Source organism: Nematostella vectensis, chromosome 9 (assembly GCF_932526225.1).
Source record: "Nematostella vectensis chromosome 9, jaNemVect1.1, whole genome shotgun sequence".
Taxonomy (NCBI): domain Eukaryota; kingdom Metazoa; phylum Cnidaria; class Anthozoa; order Actiniaria; family Edwardsiidae; genus Nematostella; species Nematostella vectensis.
The window spans coordinates 8,021,327-8,042,557 of NC_064042.1; the positions used below are offsets into that span (position 1 = coordinate 8,021,327).

Below are 21,231 nucleotides of genomic sequence, written 5' to 3' on the forward strand. Positions count from 1 at the left end.
TGACATAAACGTGCGTGACAATACGTGCGGCTGCTATATAGCACACGAACCCCACTGTGCGTGGACGCTTCCACGGCGTTGTCGCTGTTTCATGTTAATTGAAACCGAAGAGAAGAAGTTACCGAAATTATATGTTTCATTTTTCATGCATATCCACCAATTTAGATATTTTTTTTTCGCACCGTTTGTATTTCTTGTTGCCGCTCGAATATAATCGTCTGCGCTGGAGGCGCGGTTCGGTGTTTTAACTTTTATTTGATTTTATTGCCTTTGTCCTTAAGCATAATTTCTGCCTCAAAATACTCAAATAAATCAAATGAATGATATTCGTGTCTAAAAACATTGTCATTATCTGAATACAAGAGAGCAGAAATGGGCATTCTATTGTACACTAAAAAAGATTCTGCATCAAAACAATCTTTTTATGCAGCAAGCTTCTTAACCCCAACTACGGGTACGAGATAAAAAATAAAGGAAGTTTATATTTGAAACTATACCACCAGAATCGACCGGCTTGTTTCCTTGTATCTAATTACGCCGCACCTGTCAAAACTGAAGGCATATAGCCTCTGACGTCACACGTTAAACATCAACTAGTTTGGCTTGTGCGCAGACGCGAGGGCACGAAAACGATAGACCAAGTTATAGCAGCTCGGAAGGGCTTGTGAGGACCCCATCGCTAAAAATGAATCCAACTTTATTGGAAATATAATTCTTGTGGGTTTAATTCAACCCCAGTCCTGATAAAAACTCGTTAGAGTATCTGCAAAGCTCGTAACAAAGACGGATAATCTAGTGATCTTGGGTAGAGGTGTCGCTGGCTGAACTCGCTTGTAAGATTGGTTTGGATGAGAGAACTTGGCTCGACCGCTCGTTAGAATGGAGAATAACGAGAATGCAGCGGAAGAGGCGACTAAACGAACTGGTACACGGTGAGTTAGCTATCTGATGCAGGATATATGTTGAAATAGCATACAATCCCATGCAAGAAGTCAAGCATAATACAACTGAGAGCTCGAGAACATTTCATTTTGAACCTTTATATCCGCTCGACCAGAGAAACACAAATATTAAGCTACTAAGCTTTGGTTGTCAATCGTCAGTCGAGCTTTTACCTTCGTTGCTGTAAATATCGCGCTTTCTAATGGACCATTAACGTTTTGTTTTGCTGCAGTGTTTTCAAGAAAACTTCTCCTAGCGCCAAAGTGAGTACTTAAGTTATTCTCTAGCTGCTATATTAGTGTTCTAATAGGGGTGGTGGCTATCTTTACGTTTTCTCTAGCTTAAAATTCATTAACGCTTAAAATAATCCACACAAATACCAAACGATGTAAACGGTAGTATTTCCCTGTCACCAGAACTATAATAACCCATTTTTCTTGTATTTAGCGTGGATAGAAAACGTTCAGTTTGGTATACCACCTGCGCAGTCTTTTTGGCTACTGCTCGAATGTTGTTGTGTTGTGTCTGATTTCGTCTTCACTCCTATAGCTTGCTTTTTGTTTTAATCAGTTCATGCTCTTTTCCTGCCATCCTGATTACTTTCAGTACCTAGACATAATCTTAAACCGATTATATGCACCTCCTTTTGACCTCCAGCCAAGTTGAGTTTTTTAGAAGGCCGAGAACTGTGTTTCAAAAGCTCTTCAAGAAGAAATATACTTATCTTTACTTGAGACCATTGTATGAAACAGAAATCTGAGAAAAGGGAACAATCTTGCTGGCAAATAATTCAAGTAGAATATTGCCCTAATATTCTCCCGTGTGCTTAGCGTGATCGTGTTTTTATTTACTCAAATATAAACGTGTTATCTCATTTCGTTCTTCCCAGCTCCCGACCGACAACAGATAACAGTATAACTTTTGAAATGAACAATTTGTATTATATTGTTTTTATTTCATGCGATTTTATAAAATTTTAAGTCCCTTTTTGTTATGAGCGCTTTTGTTTTGCTGGACCAACTGGGGAGAATAACTTATAATCCTTATAACTATTGCAGAAAGTTATTCTCATTTATCTTCATACTTCACAGAAAGTGTAGAAAAAATCTTTGCTTTTAAAGTGTGGATTTTTATGATATTATTTGGATATTACTGTAAACTACCATGTTTCAATTGCACTTAGATTAAAGATATGAGCCATTATGCTTTAATTGGTTGTCATGGAGATCAAATTGATGCAAAGATATTAAGCCAGCATATAATCGTCATTAGGATTGGATTTTATTTCTTTTTAATTGATTGAATCATGCTTAATAAATTTTATAGACGTAAACACATTATTAGAAACCAGCTGCAAGCATGGTATGATTACGCGCATGCCCACATCAATTACAAAATTGTCTTGCCTAGGGTTATGTCTCTTCTCTCAAAACATGGAAAAGGCATCTAGCAGCTCTTTTTTAAATATACAGGGTGTTGCACAAGTTTGTAACAATTGAAAAAAATTCTTGAGATTGATACATATTGTTTAGTGAACAAAAGAGGTGCAATTTCTTTTTGCAAAGTTTCATTGCAATACCTTTTGGTTTATCACATATATTTTTGCAAAATTTGTATTATAAAATTGTGCCACTTTTACCTGTTTCAAAAGGTGTCTACACGAAAACCACAAAAAGCTTCAATGCAATCTTATGTGATAATTTAAGGATATTTTGGATAAATTTTAGGATAAATTATTTAGAAAAAAATAATGAGTACATGGTTATCCAAGTTGTCCAAAAATAAAGTTAAGAGACATTAACCCTTCCACTCCTGGGTAGTTTTGAGCAAAATTGTTAGAATAAAAGACTGAAAACAGAAACCTCTCTCCCTATTTCAAGTCCAACACTACCAGTTAAGTTAAGCTACCGCTGACCCAAGACGGTATGCCTTGAACTTTCCAACAATGCACTGCAGTGTCTTTTCAATCTAGTGATAGCATTGCTACATCCTGTTGCTTACAACAATTTTGCTTGTAATTTGCTTAAAAATTACAGCTTTTTCACACCTGTAGAGTGCCTTAGGACATCAAGAAGTCTTTTTGGGCATAATTCATGCTGTGCTTATGGATGTTTGCACGCTGAGGTTGATTCAATGGGATGACTCCTTGTTTGGGTTTCACCAAGTGAGCAAGGAATTTTCTAGTGAAAGGCCTCATAATATCCAATGAGGTACATCTTTGCTACCAAACCTTATTCAAAAATTGTTTTCAGGCTTATTCTGGGTTCCTTAGACCTGGAAATGTTTTGTTTAGCTTTGGGGCAAAGACAAAAAACTTTTATGAGAAAAAACTGTTATGATTCTGGGGGAGGAGTTTGCCTGCCTCTCTGTCAAGTTGTTTTCAAGACTCCCATAATGCAGTGCAGGCCTGCAATACAGCCTTAACATGGCGACTCGATTCTAATGGAGGTCTTAGCATTGATTATTGTGGCTGATGGCTGTAAAATGGGACCTGACAGAGCGCAATAAAGGTATCTATTTGTGACTTGATTTTTGTTTGCTTGTCTCTATTTGTATAGTTCGGAATTTTGTGACTTTTTTGGTTATGAAATGTTTCCTACTTTAAGCATTTGTGTACATATTGGTCAGAAATCAAGGTTAATATTTTGAAATGGAGTCAATTCTATTACATTGCTTAGATGCGCTTTTGAAGGTTATCTATGCCTTGGTGAAACCATGAGCATCTGGGTCTGCTGATGTTTAGTTTGTATTTCTGACATTTTGAAGTTGTGCCTATTATTTTACGGGGGTCTGAGGATGTTATAGTAATGAAAGACTTTGCAAACACTTTGCAACAAATAAAATAAACAGACTCGAGTATAATATGATTACATTGTGCATAGCCAAATCAGTCACAAACAATTGGATCCTATATGCAATTTTTATTATATTTAGCCTGCAAGAAGTACATACAACACAGCTTCTATCTGATATTATTTGATCATTGTAGGGTCTTTTCTTAATATTTTAAGAAATCATACAACTTGGATGACCCGTTGGTATAAAAAGCTTTTAAAGACATGTTCGTTAAGTAAAATGGCGGTGACATATAACTCTATAGAGTAATTTAAAAGTATTTATAGCTTAGTATAAAATATATTAAGTAATATTACAACAATGCCATGATCCCCTCATATACTATTGTTTTCTCAAGGGAGCTTATGAATTTCTCTTGAAAACCATAGATGGTTCTAAATTTCCCACAGAGAGGGAAATTTGGAAAATGACAATAATTATTTTATTTCCTCTGGTTTCAATCAATTTAAAACAGCTTAATACTCATATTACAGAAATATGTCAAATAAACCAAAGCAGGGGATCATAAGTATGGGCAATCATCTGCAGTTTGTTTAACTGAACCAATATTCAGAAAAAGTAAACAAAACATTAATTAAAATCTAAATGTCCATTTTATTTACTTTAGTGGAAAATCTGCTAAAAAAGAGCCTGGGAAGGGTTTTGGGTACCACAGGGTACTCACACTCTCAAATTTGGAAAATAATTAAAACCGCTTTGCAAATTGAAAGAAAAAACATGAGATGTTGTATTTTATATTCTTCAATCCATTTGGTTTCAAGGAGTTAAAATCTGCAAGTTATTGACGTTGGAAATATCACCATTGAGCTGTGTTGCATTCCAAGAAAGGCACAAAAAAGCATGACTTTTATTACCACATCCTATGTAAACACTTGCACTGTGGGTGGTAGCTACTACAAAGTAATGTCAAGTAATAGTTCTTTTGTGTCCTCTGGTTTTGGATTTCTAGAAGGTAGTAAACGAGTGGATCTCTGATAGTGTCTCTTACCGAAAAGACCAAAAGAACACAGACAAAAAGAACTTCATAACTGCATTGGATCGCAGGATCCTAAATACATGAATTCTGAAAATACCTGGAGCTCAGAGCCAGGATTTGAGTTTTGATCATACTGCAGTGGCATAGAGAGGCCAGCGCACTAGGTAAAGATCATCTGTCCCGTAATCTGGTCAAACATTTTGTGATACAGCCCAAGCCAATACAGGAGGTCCCGTTCTTCTGAACAATGCCCAGAGGTGTTTCTGGGTGTTTTTTTAGCTTTAGGCCTTATCCCCAAGAATTGGCTGGTTTAATGATAATGATAAATGGTAATGGTAATGGTAATGGTAATGGTAATGGTAATGGTAATAATAACATCAGAAAGATTACACGGTGGCACGAAGATATGAAGTTTATTTTTGAGTGGTGGAAACAATTATTTTATAAGTGAGCGTAGCAATTATATGGACAAACTGAAATAAAAATTGAAATGGGCCAGAAAAGCTGTTTTGATTTGACGTGGGTGTACATCCAGGTCATTTCATTACATAACTTTTTCATATCTTCATATGAGGGTTTTTGTTTCTGGTAAAACACTATGATCCATATAAAAAATTGTATATTTAGGTGGAATCATTTTATAGAAATGCTGTTTTATCATTTTTTTATTTTTTTGAAACTGTGAACAGATTTGCATTGTTTTGCTTCCAAACATAAATTGCTCCAGACTTTTGGACCCATGTACTGTATTAAATTTAAAAATGAGTTTGTTAGTTTTTTATTTTGTGTTTGGTCATTTCTAGTAAAACTTGATGTGGTCAAACTCGTAGCAATGTGGAAAATGTCAAAGGGTGATCATTTAAAAAAAGGGTTGAATGTATTGGGATTCCTTGCAAAAACTGGAAACTGATTTAAAAGGTTTTCTTATTTTGAATATCAGGACATGCTTTTCACACATCAATTAACTTCTTTTTTCACACAGATTACAACTTATCTTGGGAAACGGGATTTTATTGACCATGTCAAGCATATTGATCCCATTGGTAAGAAAAATAGTGCCTTTTACCCATTATACCAGTGTGTTAGACAATATTTCATTTGCTTTTTTTGTGTTTTTTGTTCTGCTTAGATGGCGTAGTTCTTGTTGATCCAGAATATGTCAAAGATGGGAAAAAAGGTAAAGAATAACTTGGGAATTAAAAATAAGAATGCATGGAAATTTGGACAAAGACATTTGGATGTATGTAGAAAACTGTACAGGACCCGAAATGATCCCAGGACCCGAAACGATCCCAGGACCCGAAATGATCCCCAAAAGTCCCCCAACTGATCCCGGGACCCGAAACGATCCCCAGGAGTCCCCGAAATGAACCCCAAGGAATTGCAGTAATGGAAAACAAAAGGAATGTGGAAGGATTGGCTTTCAGTTTTAAAAACATATGAAACATTTTAGCCTCGTTTTTGTTACTATCCAGAAATTTGCATTAACAAAAACCATAATATTAAGATTTTTATATACGACTGCGTGGGAAATACAGCTTTCGACAGCTTGGTTGAGTCAGCAATTGCAATAACAATTCCCGTGATGGTAATTTGAAGAACCAGGCGTGAATAAGTCATTTATACATAACAACCACAGATAAGGCATGCCTCTGCTTTTCCATGGGAAAATGTTTGTTTGTGTTCGGTGAATTTAAAACCATTTATAAAGAGAGATAGAGAGAAATCATGCAGAGGTGTACGCACGACTACATGAGAAAATTCAAAACTCAAATATTGCTTACAACAAAAGCCACATCTCTTAATATTTTGCAACGGTAGTAAAAGGGTTGTTCGAGTGCATTACTTAGTAAGCTTTTGTCATTCCATCTTCTCGGCCAAACCGGCTGTCGTTAAATATTAGCTCATGTGAACATGGATTTCTTGGTGAAATACACGTTTGGTTGTCAAATGAATATAGATTTTTAGGGGTGATGTTTACCGGAAACGAGATTTATAGTGTCAGAGTCATGTGTTGGAACTGCAAATGTTTCGAAGGTCAAAAGTTTGGTTGTTCTGAGCAAGGCTGTGCTTTGGCTGTGCTATGTTTATGTTGTACTCCTTTCAGTAGCAATTAAAAGTTGTGTATTTGTTTTGGACTCTGTTTATGGGTTAACCGCCAAGGCAATGTAATAAATAGAAGTATTGTATTGAAATTTAAGTTTTTTAAGTCACTTTATTTAGAAATAGATTCGCTGTCAACCCTTAATTATGCTTTAAGAATTGGAAGTGCTTTCTTTTGCTTTCCCTTTGTCCATTACCACAATTCCGTGGGGTTGATTTCAGGGACTCCTTGGTATCGTTTTGGGTCCCAGGATCAGTTGGGGTACTTTTGGGGATCATTTCGGGTCCTGGGATCGTTTCGGGTCCTGGGATAATTTCGGGTCCTGTACAAAACTAGCTCTTTTTATATTGGTGTTATTATAATAAATAAATTATAATGTGCATTTTATACTGAATAATTCCCTATTATGCCTTGATAGGGTAATTATGCTCTTTTGCATTGGTACATTATTATGAAAATTATGTGTTTAATCCCAAACTATGCAGATTATGTGCTGAGAGGGAAATTCTGTGTTCTTGCATTTGCACATAATTTCAGGAGGCGTGCATAGAGCTAGACAACTAGACCCCCCAAATACCATCCATTTTATGGAGAATTGGTTCCTCTCTTTTTATTACACTTTCCTAAGAGGCTGTTTTGTTGGAGACAAAACATGGCCTTCGATGCCCATGGATATTTTGCTTGTCTGGAGTTTATGTTTATGTCTTGTCTGATGTTCCTGGTCATTAAATTTCAGTATTTGCCCATGTGCTGGCTGCATTCAGGTACAGTAACAAGTCCAGTCTTGCAAACTATGATCCCTTTGAATATAGTTTCTTCTTGAGACACTGTACTGCCATCTCAAAGGCACTAATTTTGAATTTTGAGTTGTATGTATCTTAAAACCAGGGCCATAGTAGGCTTAGAAATATTGGGGGGGAGCACGATACAGAAACATTAAGAAAATATTGTGGGGCACAGCCACGCCCCTACTGGTCCTTTTCTTATATTTTTTTTAAAAATCGGGACGGGGAGGGGCATATGCACATACATTGAGTAAAGGTGAATTTGCTTTTTTTAATCCTGTTCTCAGATATGGAAGAGAAGATCTAGATGTCCTTGGTCTCACCTTCCGAAAGGATCTTTTCCTGGTGAGGTTTTTCAGTCTTTCTGACGGTCTGTCTTTGCAACTATCAGTGCATCCATCTTTCTTCCTCTATCTTATAAGATATTTGATCTTAATCCAAGGCTACTGTCCAAGTTTACCCACCAAAAACGGATGATCAGAAAGCTCTGACAAGATTACAGGAAAGACTACTAAAAAAACTTGGCTCCAATGCATACCCTTTCAAATTTGAGGTGAGTATTTTCTTACTCAGTTTCACAGTTATGTACCATGTATAGGCAATGTCACTTTTCAGCACTCCATTTCCCAGATGGCCCTATATATGTGTGGAAAAAAGTTGAGCTTAGTTTAACATGGAATGCTGAATACTTGCAATGTCCACAATTTTAATGAAGTTGCTTATTAGAGTCTGAATAAGAGTTCAGATCATGATTAAAGAGCCTTTGTCTGACACACCTCCAAATAACCACCTAAAATAAAAATCCTAAAATCTAACACATTATTTACCAAATAAAAACATAACAAAGCTTTCCCAAATCAGCCAATGGAAATTGATACTTTCTTACACTTTGTTCCTTGTGAGACAAAATGGTAGCTGACCGAGGATCTTTGTTAGGAATTTTAAGTCACAGTCACATTACGCTACAAGAGTGGTCGCTAAAAGAGCTTTGGATAAATTTAAATCCTTGATTAATCATATTTTGTATGTTTTAGTTGCCACCAGGATCTCCTTCCTCAGTGACTCTTCAGCCTGCACCCGGTGATACTGGCAAGGTGCATATCTTAACAGTTCTAGATAATAGTCCAATAATATTATCCCTTGAAGTCCATAGATCAGGCTTGCATGACCATTTGTTTTGTTCAACACTCTTATCATTTAAAAAAAAAATAAAAATTTTCCTGTAATTATTTGATACTTTAAAAATAGAAGTGTTTTAGTTGCAGGATGGATTGAAACTTACTGTGATACTAGCAAACTCATTTTACTACTTAGATGCACATCTTATTTACTTAAGGTCTCATAGCTTTCAAAAAACATAAGGCCAGTTGGAGCCAGTAGGATCGACTGGCTCTATTGAAATAGGCTATTTAGAATAACTTTCTTTATTTTCATTATGATTTGTCTTACTATTTTTACATTGTTATCTTATCAAAGTAATTTTTCACAGCCCTGTGGAGTGGACTATGAACTTAAAACTTACGTTGCTGAATCATTAGAAGAAAAAACACACAAAAGGTCAGTCTACTTTACCATTGCCTGGGAATGTGGGAGTGTAATGTGAATAGAGTAAAGCAGCTCAAAGTCTTAACCTTTTGAGGCAACTTGTACCCCTACCACTCCTTGGAGGCAACTTGTACCCTTTACCCCTCTTGGAGGCAACTTGTACCCCTACCACCCTCTTGGAGGCAACTTGTACCCCTGCCCCCCTCTTGGAGGCAGCTTGTACCCCTAGCACCCTCTTGGAGGCAACTTGTACCCCTACCCCCTTTAAGGAGGCAACTTGTACCCCTACCCCCCTCTTGGAGGCAACTTGTACCCCTACCCCCCTCTTGGAGGCAACTTGTACCCCTACCCCCCTCTTGGAGGCAACTTGTACTCTTACCCCCCTCTTGGAGGCAATTTGTACCCCTACCCCCCTCTAGGAGGCAACTTGTACCCCTACCCCCCTCTTGGAGGCAACTTGTACCCCCACCCCCTTTATGGAGGCAACTTGTACCCCTACCACCCTCTTGGAAGCAACTTGTACCCTTACCCCCCTCTTGGAGGCAGCTTGTACCCCTACCCCCCTCTTGGAGGCAGCTTGTACCCCTACCACCCTCTTGGAGGCAGCTTGTACCCCTACCACCCTCTTGGAGGCAACTTGTACCCCTACCCCCCTCTTGGAGGCAATTTGTACCCCTACCCCCCTCTTGGAGGCAACTTGTACCCCTACCCCCCTCTTGGAGGCAACTTGTACCCCTACCCCCCTCTTGGAGGCAACTTGTACACCTACCACTCCTTGGAGGCAACTTGTACCCCTACCACCCTCTTGGAAGCAACTTGTACCCTTACCCCCCTCTTGGAGGCAGCTTGTACCCCTACCACCCTCTTGGAGGCAATTTGTACCCCTACCCCCCTCTTGGAGGCAACTTGTACCCTTACCCCCCTCTTGGAGGCAACTTGTAGCCCTACCCCCTTTATGGAGGCAACTTGTACCCCTACCCCCCTCTTGGAGGCAACTTGTACCCCTACCCCCCTCTTGGAGGCAACTTGTACCCCTACCCCCCTCTTGGAGGCAACTTGTACCCTTACCCCCCTCTTGGAGGCAATTTGTACCCCTACCCCCCTCTTGGAGGCAACTTGTACCCCTACCCCCCTCTTGGAGGCAACTTGTACCCCTACCCCCTTTATGGAGGCAACTTGTACCCCTACCCCCCTCTTGGAGCAGCTTGTACCCCTACCCCCCTCTTGGAGGCAATTTGTACCCCTACCCCCCTCTTGGAGGCAGCTTGTACCCCTACCACCCTCTTGGAGGCAGCTTGTACCCCTACCACCCTCTTAGAGGCAACTTTTACCCCTACCACCCTCTTGGAGGCAACTTGTACCCCTACCCCCCTCTTGGAGGCAGCTTGTACCCCTAGCACCCTCTTGGAGGCAACTTGTACCCCTACCACCCTCTTGGAGGCAGCTTGTACCCCTAGCACCCTCTTGGAGGCAACTTGTACCCCTACCACCCTCTTGGAGGCAGCTTGTACCCCTACCCCCCTCTTGGAGGCAACTTGTACCCCTACCCCCCTCTTGGAGGCAGCTTGTACCCCTAGCACCCTCTTGGAGGCAACTTGTACCCCTACCACCCTCTTGGAGGCAGCTTGTACCCCTAGCACCCTCTTGGAGGCAACTTGTACCCCTACCACCCTCTTGGATGCAGCTTGTACCCCTAGCACCCTCTTGGAGGCAACTTGTACCCCTACCACCCTCTTGGAGGCAACTTGTACCCCTACCCCCTTTATGGAGGCAACTTGTACCCCTACCCCCCTCTTGGAGGCAGCTTGTACCCCTACCCCCCTCTTGGAGGCAACTTGTACCCCTACCCCCCTCTTGGAGGCAACTTGTACCCCTACCCCCCTCTTGGAGGCAACTTGTACTCTTACCCCCCTCTTGGAGGCAATTTGTACCCCTACCCCCCTCTAGGAGGCAACTTGTACCCCTACCCCCCTCTTGGAGGCAACTTGTACCCCCACCCCCTTTATGGAGGCAACTTGTACCCCTACCCCCCTCTTGGAGGCAGCTTGTACCCCTACCCCCCTCTTGGAGGCAACTTGTACCCCTACCCCCCTCTTGGAGGCAGCTTGTACCCCTACCACCCTCTTGGAGGCAGCTTGTACCCCTACCACCCTCTTGGAGGCAACTTGTACCCCTACCCCCCTCTTGGAGGCAACTTGTACCCCTACCACCCTCTTGGAGGCAACTTGTACCCCTACCACCCTCTTGGAGGCAGCTTGTACCCCTACCCCCCTCTTGGAGGCAACTTGTACCCCTACCCCCCTCTTGGAGGCAACTTGTACCCTTACCCCCTTCTTGGAAGCAATTTGAACCCAGCTTAGAAATGTCTTAGAAATTAACCCTGTTGTTTTATTTTCAGAGACACAGTTAGACTGGCAATTAGAAAGTTAACATATGCAACTGAGCAGCCTCAACCACAGGTACTCTGTCATTTTTTTATTTTCAATAAAGATAACATATCGAATTTTAATTTGCCTTGCAAAAGCCGGATGAAAAGGATTATTTTTGTAGAAAATGTGCACTAAGATAATAAAAAAAGTACAGAATGCAAGCAACAAAATCACTTTTTTTGTTTTGTTTTCAAAGTTATAGTAGCCGGCAAGCGACTCTCCAGTGAGTTTTTTCCCGAAATAACTGTTTTTAGAGTTTAGGGTTTCTGAGGAATTGTAAAAAGGAATCCCGAAACTCTGAAGGGTAATTTCCAAATAAACCCATTGGACAGCTGGTTAGCTGGATAGGTTGTAAAAAAAAATTGTAACTAAATGATTTCAACAGTTGTTTCTGGAACACTATCAGAGCATTGACCATTTGGTATTGAAGAAGTTGTAATTGAACGATTTTGTTGGTTTGCAGCCGTTTTCTGAGGGAGAGAAAGATTTTATGATGAGCCAACACCCCCTACATGTAGAAGCCAGCTTAGACAAAGGGGTAAGCCACATCCCATGCCTCCACCACGCCCCCTCCCCCCATTCATCCACCTACACCCCTCATAATTCTCCACCCACACCCCTCATAATCCTCAACACACATCCCCATCTCTCCACCTCCCTCCATCCCCCTCCAATTCCTTCACTAGCACCCCTCTCAACCAGGCTTAGCCAAACTACAAACAAGCAAGTCACTGAGATGTTTCTTTTTTTTTTTCAGCTGTATTACCATGGAGAAACTATAGCTGTTAATGTTATTATTTCTAATCGTTCATCAAGGAATTGTAAAAAAATTAAAATTACAGGTAAGTGCTGGTAGTAAAAGAGAGGCTGCTCAAGTATTCCGTGCTTTGATTTGCATAAACCTGCAACCACACTTCGTCCTAGGGATGCTTTTTTACCATTTCTTGGCCTGCAAAGCAAGCTTTATTGTGGAGTTTCAGAGTAAGACCGAAGATTAACATTGAAAATCTCGATCTTTGGTCTTTCACTTCTCTGAAACTCCACAGAAACTAAAGCTTTGCAGGCTACCTCTTCTAGACATTAAACGCCTGCACAAAGTTCACATTAGTCAGGTATTTAGCAGCCAACAATCTGTTTTACTACCTCCTTTAGCAAACATTGTGTTAATGACAATTATGTTGATTCCCCTAGTTCGACAGTTCGCTGATATCTGCTTGTTCTCAACTGCTCAATATAAATGTCCAGTAGCGTCTTTGGAGTCGGAGTAAGTAACTGATGATGTTCCGTAATGTTCAATTATACAACAACATCACAGCGAACTGCTCATCCCAGTTTATTATCAATCCTTATCATTTTCGGGGGCGGAAGATGAATCATGAATTATGGCTGTAAAATGGTTGGGAATAATGAATTATTGGTTTCAAAACTAAATAAATAATGAACTATAAAGTTTTACCAAAGAATTAATTATATGAATAAATCCGATTATGAATTATTGAGAAAAATGATGACATGAATAATGAATTATCGGAATAAAACAAGCAGGAACAATAAATTATGGCTGGTAAATAATTCATCTTCCGCCCCCGATCATTTTATTATAAACCTTTATCTTATGTTTCCACCACTAATAAAGAACTGTAGCTTTAATGATTAATCCTGTTTTATTTTACATACTTGACCTTTAACCCTTTACCCATCGGGCTTTGTGGGCACTCCAAAAGGTCACGTGCTTTGCACGGCCGAACGAAAGAGCACTGGATCGTAGAGCATGTCTATTATGTTTAAAAGTTCCAAGTTATAAGACCTGGAGTGGATCACCCCACAATGATCTAAAAAATGAGTCGTTTTGTTGCTTTTTTATGAATGATCAAAATGAAAGCAAATCATGAACATTTGACTGGTTAAGATAAGAAAAATCCTCGTAGCCAGTGAAGGGCGCATAGTAAACGAACGAAGCTCGAGACTCTGCTACCAAGGGTAAGAAAAATTGAGTTGGTTGAAAAAAAAATTGAATGTGTGCCATAGAATAAATTAAAAAAAAATCATGCTCATGTGACGATAGTTGTTTTGACTTATAAAAGCTCTCATCTTGTCTATTTGATATATTGTTTACTGATAGCTCTCTTTTTCTCTTTTTCAGAGATGGCTTCCCGGTGCATCCAAGTGGCACATTGACCAAAGTTTATTGTCTTACGCCGCTCTTGGGCGAGAATAGGGTCAGTTTCAATAATCATTCTGTACATGTGAATCGTATAACCTCTGTTCCCAACGCTACTTCTGCTACAAAAATCTGCTCTGATTTATTTCAAAATGTGTACACTAAATTGATCAATCAGATTATTTAGAATGGTTTCACCCGTGTGAATCACCTAGGTTAATGTTGCCAAAGTCTTGGACACTTGTTAATTTTGAGTGCATCTTTTTCACAGGATAAGCGAGGTCTGGCCCTTGATGGGAAACTGAAGCACGAGGACACCAACCTGGCCTCCTCCACAATGTAAGCACTTGATAGATTCCTTAACAAAGCTCTGGTATGAACGTGGTGAGGCTGCTCCTTTCATCAATTTAAATTTGGACATTGACACCGGCTAAAAACTGAAGTGTATTGTGTTGAATAAAATGTAGGTTTCTAAGAGACGGAATTAAACAGAGATTTACGATAAGTCCGAAATTTTGACGCTTTGTTGTTGACTGTTTTTTCAATCTTAATCTCGCGCACTCGATCGGTAATCGCAACCAAAAATGGCAACGTACGGTTTCTAAATATAAAAACAAGATACCATAATACTACCGATATGGTTTGGGTATAAATGTTGGTTTCCATAGGATCGTGTTCTTTAGCACACGATCGATTATATGGAAATTCACTCTGCAATAATACGATCAAATTAGTTACTGTTATGGTTCATTGATTTTGTGTGAAATGTAAACCCTGTGCAGGATTTCTTGTCATTTCTCTAATGTGAAGTCATTGTTTCGCAGACTTGACAGACCCGACATACCCGACATCCCGAAGGAGAACTTGGGTATCATAGTCCAGTACAAGGTCAAAGTTCGGATTATCGTGGCCTATGGCGGGTAGGTATCGATTTTGTTTTGTGTTGTATTAATTCACAACCATAAGTTATACTGGTGCGGAAAGCACAGTGAGGCCCAAAATGAAGTGCCACCGTTTGTATGTGGATGGTCATTGCCAGAGGGTTTATTGTCCCTAATGGTTCTTTTAAGTGATGGGAACTCCGGTTAGTGTTCTTATCCGAGAAGACTTGAAACACAGGAGAAATCACTTCAACTCACTGTGACACGAACTCAAAGTCAAGGCATGAACTCGGAGAAATCCGCAGGCCGGAGCCAGGATTCGATCCTGGGCCACAGCGGTGAGAGACCGACGCGCTAACACACTTGGCTACCTGTTCTTCCGAAATCGCCCTGTTTAGTTGTGTCGTGATATTTTACTCAATTTCCTTTAATATTGGAAGATAAATTATGTGAAGAAATCTTGAAGCATCCATCTGAAAAGAAAGCTCTATAATTCATTTACCAAAATGTTATCGAGAATAGTCTCTCAAAAACAGTCGATAGAAGTGGATGCTTTCATTCACTTGGAACATTAGCAAGATGGCAAAATAGTATGACATGTTGCTTGTCTAAGTCATTCTCATTTTTATATTGTTTGTTTGTTCGCAGTGATCTCACGTTAGAGCTACCATTCATGCTTTCCCATCCAAAACCCTGTGAAGACCCCACACCTCCCCCCACACCGGCAAAACAACCAAGTCAGCCTCAAAGCAATCAAAGTAAGAAAGCACACACTTACACACCTACCCTTCACCTCCCCCACACCGGCAAAACAACCGAGTCAGCCTCAAGGCAATAAAAGTAAGAAAGCATACACTTACACACCTACCCTTCACCTCCCCCACATCGGCAAAACAACCGAGTCAGCCTTAAGGCAATCAAAGTAAGAAAGCACACACTTACACACCTACCCTTCACCTCCCTCACACCGGCAAAACAACCGAGTCAGCCTTAAGGCAATAAAAGTAAGAAAGCACACACTTACACACCTACCCTTCACCTCCCCACCAGCAAAACAACCGAGTCAGCCTCAAGGCAATAAAAGTAAGAAAGCACACACTTACACACCTACCCTTCACCTCCCCCACACCGGCAAAACAACCGAGTCAGCCTCAAGGCAATAAAAGTAAGAAAGCACACACTTACACACCTACCCTTCACCTCCCCCACACCGGCAAAACAACCGAGTCAGCCTTAAGGCAATAAAAGTAAGAAAGCACACACTTACACACCTACCCTTCACCTCCCCCACACCGGCAAAACAACCGAGTCAGCCTTAAGGCAATAAAAGTAAGAAAGCACACACCCACCTATAGTAGCACATACTTATTTCCTTTAAAACCACGCTCTTGTTGGCAGTTATAATTGTGACAAATAGGCATATTTACACGAGTACTTTGTGTCATGCCACACGATACAACCCCAAATTGCACTAGGCTGTGATGCGAAGAAAAAAAAAATAATCGCAAATTGCTCCAAATTATAACAAACATAATTTTTTTGCAATGTTTTTAGCCTATTCTGCGATAATGATAGTTTTATAGTATCTTAGTAAGATATATTTGAAAGTTTTAACAGAAGTTTCGAGCGGTATTTTTTATGTCGCAATGTTACATAGCTAACCAATTGTTGCTTATATCCTTTAGCTGCGATTGCTTTACCTATTTTGTACTTTGCAGGTAACAACGAACAGGCTGCTGTGGATCATAACTTGATTGACTTCGATACCGAGTAAGTCCTGTTTTAAATTATTTTCTTTTTTTTTTTCAAATTAGCGCGATTTTTTTTTACATTTTATGATTTTTGTTTTTATTTTCTTTTTAATGTATGTGATTAAGTTAAAAGTTAAAAATTGACTCATGAACAAGACTCTTTCGATATGATACTACCGATTAATTTTAGTTTCTGCCTTGTTATTTTTCAGCGGTCCTGAGCAAGACAACAATGATGACCTTATTTTTGAAGATTTCGCGCGTTTGCGTCTGAAGGGGAGTGACCACACGGGTTCTGCGGATGCGTAACAAGGAAAGACCGCTGATCAGAAAAGGCACAGCTTTCCCAGGGCATACATACTTACTTATGTCGAGTGGGGCCGAGTCTTCTTAGACATCTCCGATAAATAAGCTGATAATGCTTTATCTGTCATGAAAAAGATTTTTAGTTTTAGTCTTTTTGTGTAACCTAGTTGAACTCGGTCGTGTTCCCTGGCTGATGTTTCAACTGTCAAAACAGTTACGTGCCCTCACCTAAACGCTTAAAGTTTGAGAAATTGATTTACTATAATTTTCAAGAGAGAAAGAGCGATATAATTATCAAGTTAATAATTCAGAGAAATAGCGATTTAATTATAAATTATACTAACCATTGAACTCCCCTAAAAAAATTGACACGGGGGCAAAAATATAGATAGCTAAAGCAATTCATATTTTTTTGTTTATTTTCGTTTTCAATGCCTCAATCAAATATGCATGAGTTATTTGACTGTGCCAAGTACAATGCCTAAGAAAAGAATGGGATCCCTGTGTCGCTCACATGAAGACGGCTGGTGAAAATGCTGAGATATTTCACACAGGAAGCCCAAACTTTTTTTTGAGTTGTCACAGGCACGCTACCTTGGGCATCAGTCTCTATAAATTCGCTGGTTTGATTCGCGAAAAAAAAACAAAACAAAGCGAAGTTAGAGGCCATGGTACAAAGGGTACTGTCACGATTTTGTCAGCTGTTGTACATAATACTATCATAAATAGTTATGTAGGTGGGTTCTAAGACCCGCCTAGATGTGTACCGTGCGGCCATGTCTACTTAATGTTCATTTGTTTAGCGCGCGACCTGATTTTCCCTGACTCATTCCTAAGCGAGGCCCCTTTTGAACGGTGTCGGTCGAATTATCGACCTCTCGAAAATTCGTACGATTACTCTTTTCGTTAACGTTGGACCCTTTCTAGCTTGAGGAAAAAATAGATGGCTGTGCGAGACCCGCGCGAGAGGTGTGAAAAATTTGCACGGTGGGTTTCGAAATCCCTGGTTTCGTGTAAACACCATTTTCGGTACGAGTTTTTAAGTGGTCGAACATTTGATCGGCATCACTTAAATGGGGCCTAAGACTCTATACATTAGGTGACCTATATTTATCGTATAGCAACAGAATTCGATATTTTTTTTTTGTAAACCGCGTTAGGTTTTCTGCATATTTAAAGGCCAGTTTCTTCATAACACTGAACAACCTTTCACGACATGATATTTATGCATTTGGTGTTGCAATACTTAACAGTTTATTTTTAATAGACTTTAGTGCGACGTAGTGCAAAGGTGGTGCAGCAATGGGCGGTTTTCCATATTTTTAATGTGAGCCGTCTTGAATTTTTTTCTTGTTTAACTTGAATCTGAACATCCTAGTTGAAAGGACGGCTGTAAACAAACGCCGACCTACCAAAGCCTCGCTTTCGCGCTCAAATTTCACAGGACCCCCACTTTCTAAAAAAGAAAACAGCCGAAACACGACACAACACCAGCTAAAGCATACGCTCGCATTTTCTTGAATCTACAACACTGAAGAAAGCTAAAGCTTGTCATGCCGATAGAAATGATCTTAGTTCTGTGGGACCACGTAAGGCCATATACTGTACTAAAGTACTTCTTAATTAGCTTAAGCCTAGTTTAGACCCAGTTCGTTTCATGTGCCATCCCAAATGTAAATGGTGCAAATGAAGATGAAACAATCCACTTTGTTCATTTGCAAGTATTTGCATTCGTAAATGTACATGCTAAGAACTGGCCTGTATTTGATTGGCTCTATAAAAAAATCTAATCTGAATTGTTTTTGTTTGTTAGCTTATATAGGTGTTAATTAACGGTGTTAATTAATTAACTAGGTTAATTTAGGTTTTTTTTTTTCATTTCATACTGGGGCGTACATCACATGAATACCAGAACAACACAGTCGTTTCCTTGGGTCGAAAAATCTAAAATCCTTTTGAACTAGCGATTTATATATATCATTTATCATTGGCATAAAAAATTGACATTGATAAGTCTGTGAATTATTAACTATACGTTGTAAAATCGCCACTAAAATAGAATATTATCAGACGCGTACTCAGGATTTGCTAAGGTGGGGAGGGGGATGCACAGTCATAGGAATCATATGGAAAATCATAGTATTTGAAGATTCCTTGACTCACTTTTTGGCCTACAAGGGGGAATGCGCACCTCCCTGTGTACGCGCCTTGATAATTTTAGCAACAACTAGAGCAAATTTCATCTATGTAAAACCACAATTTTAACTAAAATGTGAGATTAAATGTTAATATGACCCATATGCCAATCAAATATTACTTTTTAATATCACCTCGACGTTTTCCTTTGTCTTCTGTGCAGTCGTTCTGTCTTTTGTCACATATGTGCTTAGGCTTAGTAACTCCGTTTTCAATTATTATTTGTCAGCAACACTGATAAGTTACTATAATCAATTCAAAGTCAACGCAATACGAAAACAGAAAAGGGAATGTGCAATATCCCTTTGGGATTAAAGTTAAACTAGATTAAATTATAAAACTATTCTGTGACATGGTTGTGGTACAAGAGTCCACATGCCAGGAAATTAATGTCAAATGCGCGAACAAAGAAATCTTTGAAAAGCTAAGCGAGCAAGAAAAGTGATCCAATCGACTAGGGTACCGATGTGATTCTACAGGGTTACTAGTCTACATGAGGGCATACTGAGCCAGGGCCAGATGGTTGAGCTTTATTAGTATTTTTCTGTAAGACACCCCACACGTTTTTTTTTTCCGATTCTGCCATCTCTTAGGGTTGAAAATTTCTTCGACCATACACAATTTTCAATCTTTTATTGGTAAGAATTTCTGTTGACCACGGCCTTAGGGTTAAAATCGATTTTGCCGACGATCACCACCGTTCTGTTTTTATTCCCCCCCCCCCCCCCCCCCCCCGGAAAAAAAAACATCTCTCACATTCAAACTAGTAACCATCTTGTGCTCTCCATTGTATCGTATCTATATTCCGCATAGCATTCTTGCCAAGAAGACAGTTGACCACACTTGTGAGGCGTAGCTTGGCAGTACGAGGGACGTGCGTCGTACGCCAACTCCTTAAAGAATAGGGCAAATTCTACCCAATAGCTCTAGGAGCTTGTTCTGGCTTTTGCTGTGATGGCTGCAATATGTACATCCCATGACATGCTGTCTGTTGTGACCCTAAAGTCTCTTTCACTCGATAGATTTCAACATTTTCATAGAGCAAGTAAAGTGATCAGGGCTTCTGGTTGATGTGATTGTTTAAAAATACAATGACCATAGCGAATTTCCCCACTGCTCTGAAAATTTTTCCATGGTCCCGATGTATACTGTATATAAATCTACACAAATTTGGAAATTTTTAGGAGCAGCTTTATCATCGATACCATCTACTTTTGCGCCCGTTACTATAGAAAGGCATCTGTTGCTTCAAGGGGGATTCCTCTCACATCAAGCTGCAAAACAATAAATGTATTTATTTGCGGACGGTATTCACAAGATTGTTGTTTATTCTTTTGTTGTCATTACATAATCATCATTATCAACCATCATTATTAGTTCGCTTCGTAGCGTTGCGTCTTTCACGCCTTCAAGCAAACTAACAAGTTCTACTTTGTACGAGGGTTAATTTCAACCAATTAGTTGATTAGTTAGAATGTTTTGATCTTTAATCAATTTGTATTTTTTTTTCATATTGCATTGTAATTGTAGTTCTTTGTGTTCTTTAACCACCTGTTAATAAACGATTTGCTGGCTTGCTCTCCTCCTAACTCGTTGTCATCTCGTTTTCTTATTCGGTTGAGCGAAGCGAATTATAATAGAAAAGCTTCCGCTATAAAAGGGGTCAGTACGCAGCTCTTACAAGCTGCAATTTAATTGGGCAAATAAACAATATCCGCACCTCGACACAAAGAACGAGAAGAATAGAGACAAAAGAACTCCTTTGTAGAACAAAGATAATAGGAGACAAAGCAGCTGCGTACTTACTGTATAAAACTGCACAGTTCACGTGTTTTCTGTGTGCGCTGCCTATATCGCCAACCAGCGGCTTTCCCGTCACTCCCATGTACTCCCCTGTAATCCCATTTGCTCCCCTCTCCTCCCATGTACTCCATGTGCTCCCCTGTGGTCCCCTGTGGTCCCCTGTACTCCCCTGTGCTCCCCTGTACTCCCTGTGCTCCCATGTATTCCCCTGTACTCCCATGTACTCCCCTGTACTCCCATGTACTCCCCTGTACTCCCATGTACTCCCCTGTACTCCCATGTACTCCCCTGTGATCCCATGTACTCCCCTGTACTCCCATGTATTCAACTGTACTCCCTTGTACTCCCATGTATCCCCCTGTACTCCCATTAATTCCCATGTACTCCATGTGCTCCCCTGTACTCCCATGTATTCCCCTGTACTCCCCTGTACTCCCGTGTACTCCCCTGTGCTCCCGTGTACTCCTGTGTACTCCCCTGTATTCCCCTGTACTCC

At 39.9% G+C, this 21,231-nt stretch overlaps 1 protein-coding gene across 1 annotated transcript; it reads left to right on the top strand.

Moving 5' to 3' along the window:
* The first annotated feature begins 597 nt into the window (after positions 1-597).
* Positions 598-19,036, top strand: LOC5515468 (beta-arrestin-1). The gene is made up of 19 exons (XM_048732331.1): positions 598-932; positions 1,175-1,205; positions 5,757-5,817; positions 5,904-5,951; positions 7,615-7,642; positions 7,951-8,008; positions 8,106-8,216; positions 8,698-8,757; positions 9,153-9,220; positions 11,607-11,667; positions 12,101-12,175; positions 12,395-12,479; positions 12,829-12,901; positions 13,781-13,856; positions 14,070-14,137; positions 14,623-14,718; positions 15,328-15,437; positions 16,398-16,449; positions 16,643-19,036. The coding sequence occupies exons 1-19, from the start codon at positions 880-882 to the stop codon at positions 16,737-16,739; spliced, it is 1,311 nt and encodes a 436-aa protein (XP_048588288.1). The 5' UTR covers positions 598-879; the 3' UTR covers positions 16,740-19,036.
* The last annotated feature ends 2,195 nt before the right edge of the window (positions 19,037-21,231 follow it).

Excerpts from the sequence above, each read along its gene's own strand:
- LOC5515468 (XM_048732331.1), top strand. The coding sequence starts at position 880 with ATGGAGAATAACGAGAATGCAGCGGAAGAGGCGACTAAACGAACTGGT. Across the intron at positions 933-1,174 it reads ACTAAACGAACTGGTACACG|TGTTTTCAAGAAAACTTCTC; the intron begins GTGAGTTAGCTA and ends GTTTTGCTGCAG. Across the intron at positions 7,643-7,950 it reads CATGTGCTGGCTGCATTCAG|ATATGGAAGAGAAGATCTAG; the intron begins GTACAGTAACAA and ends TCCTGTTCTCAG.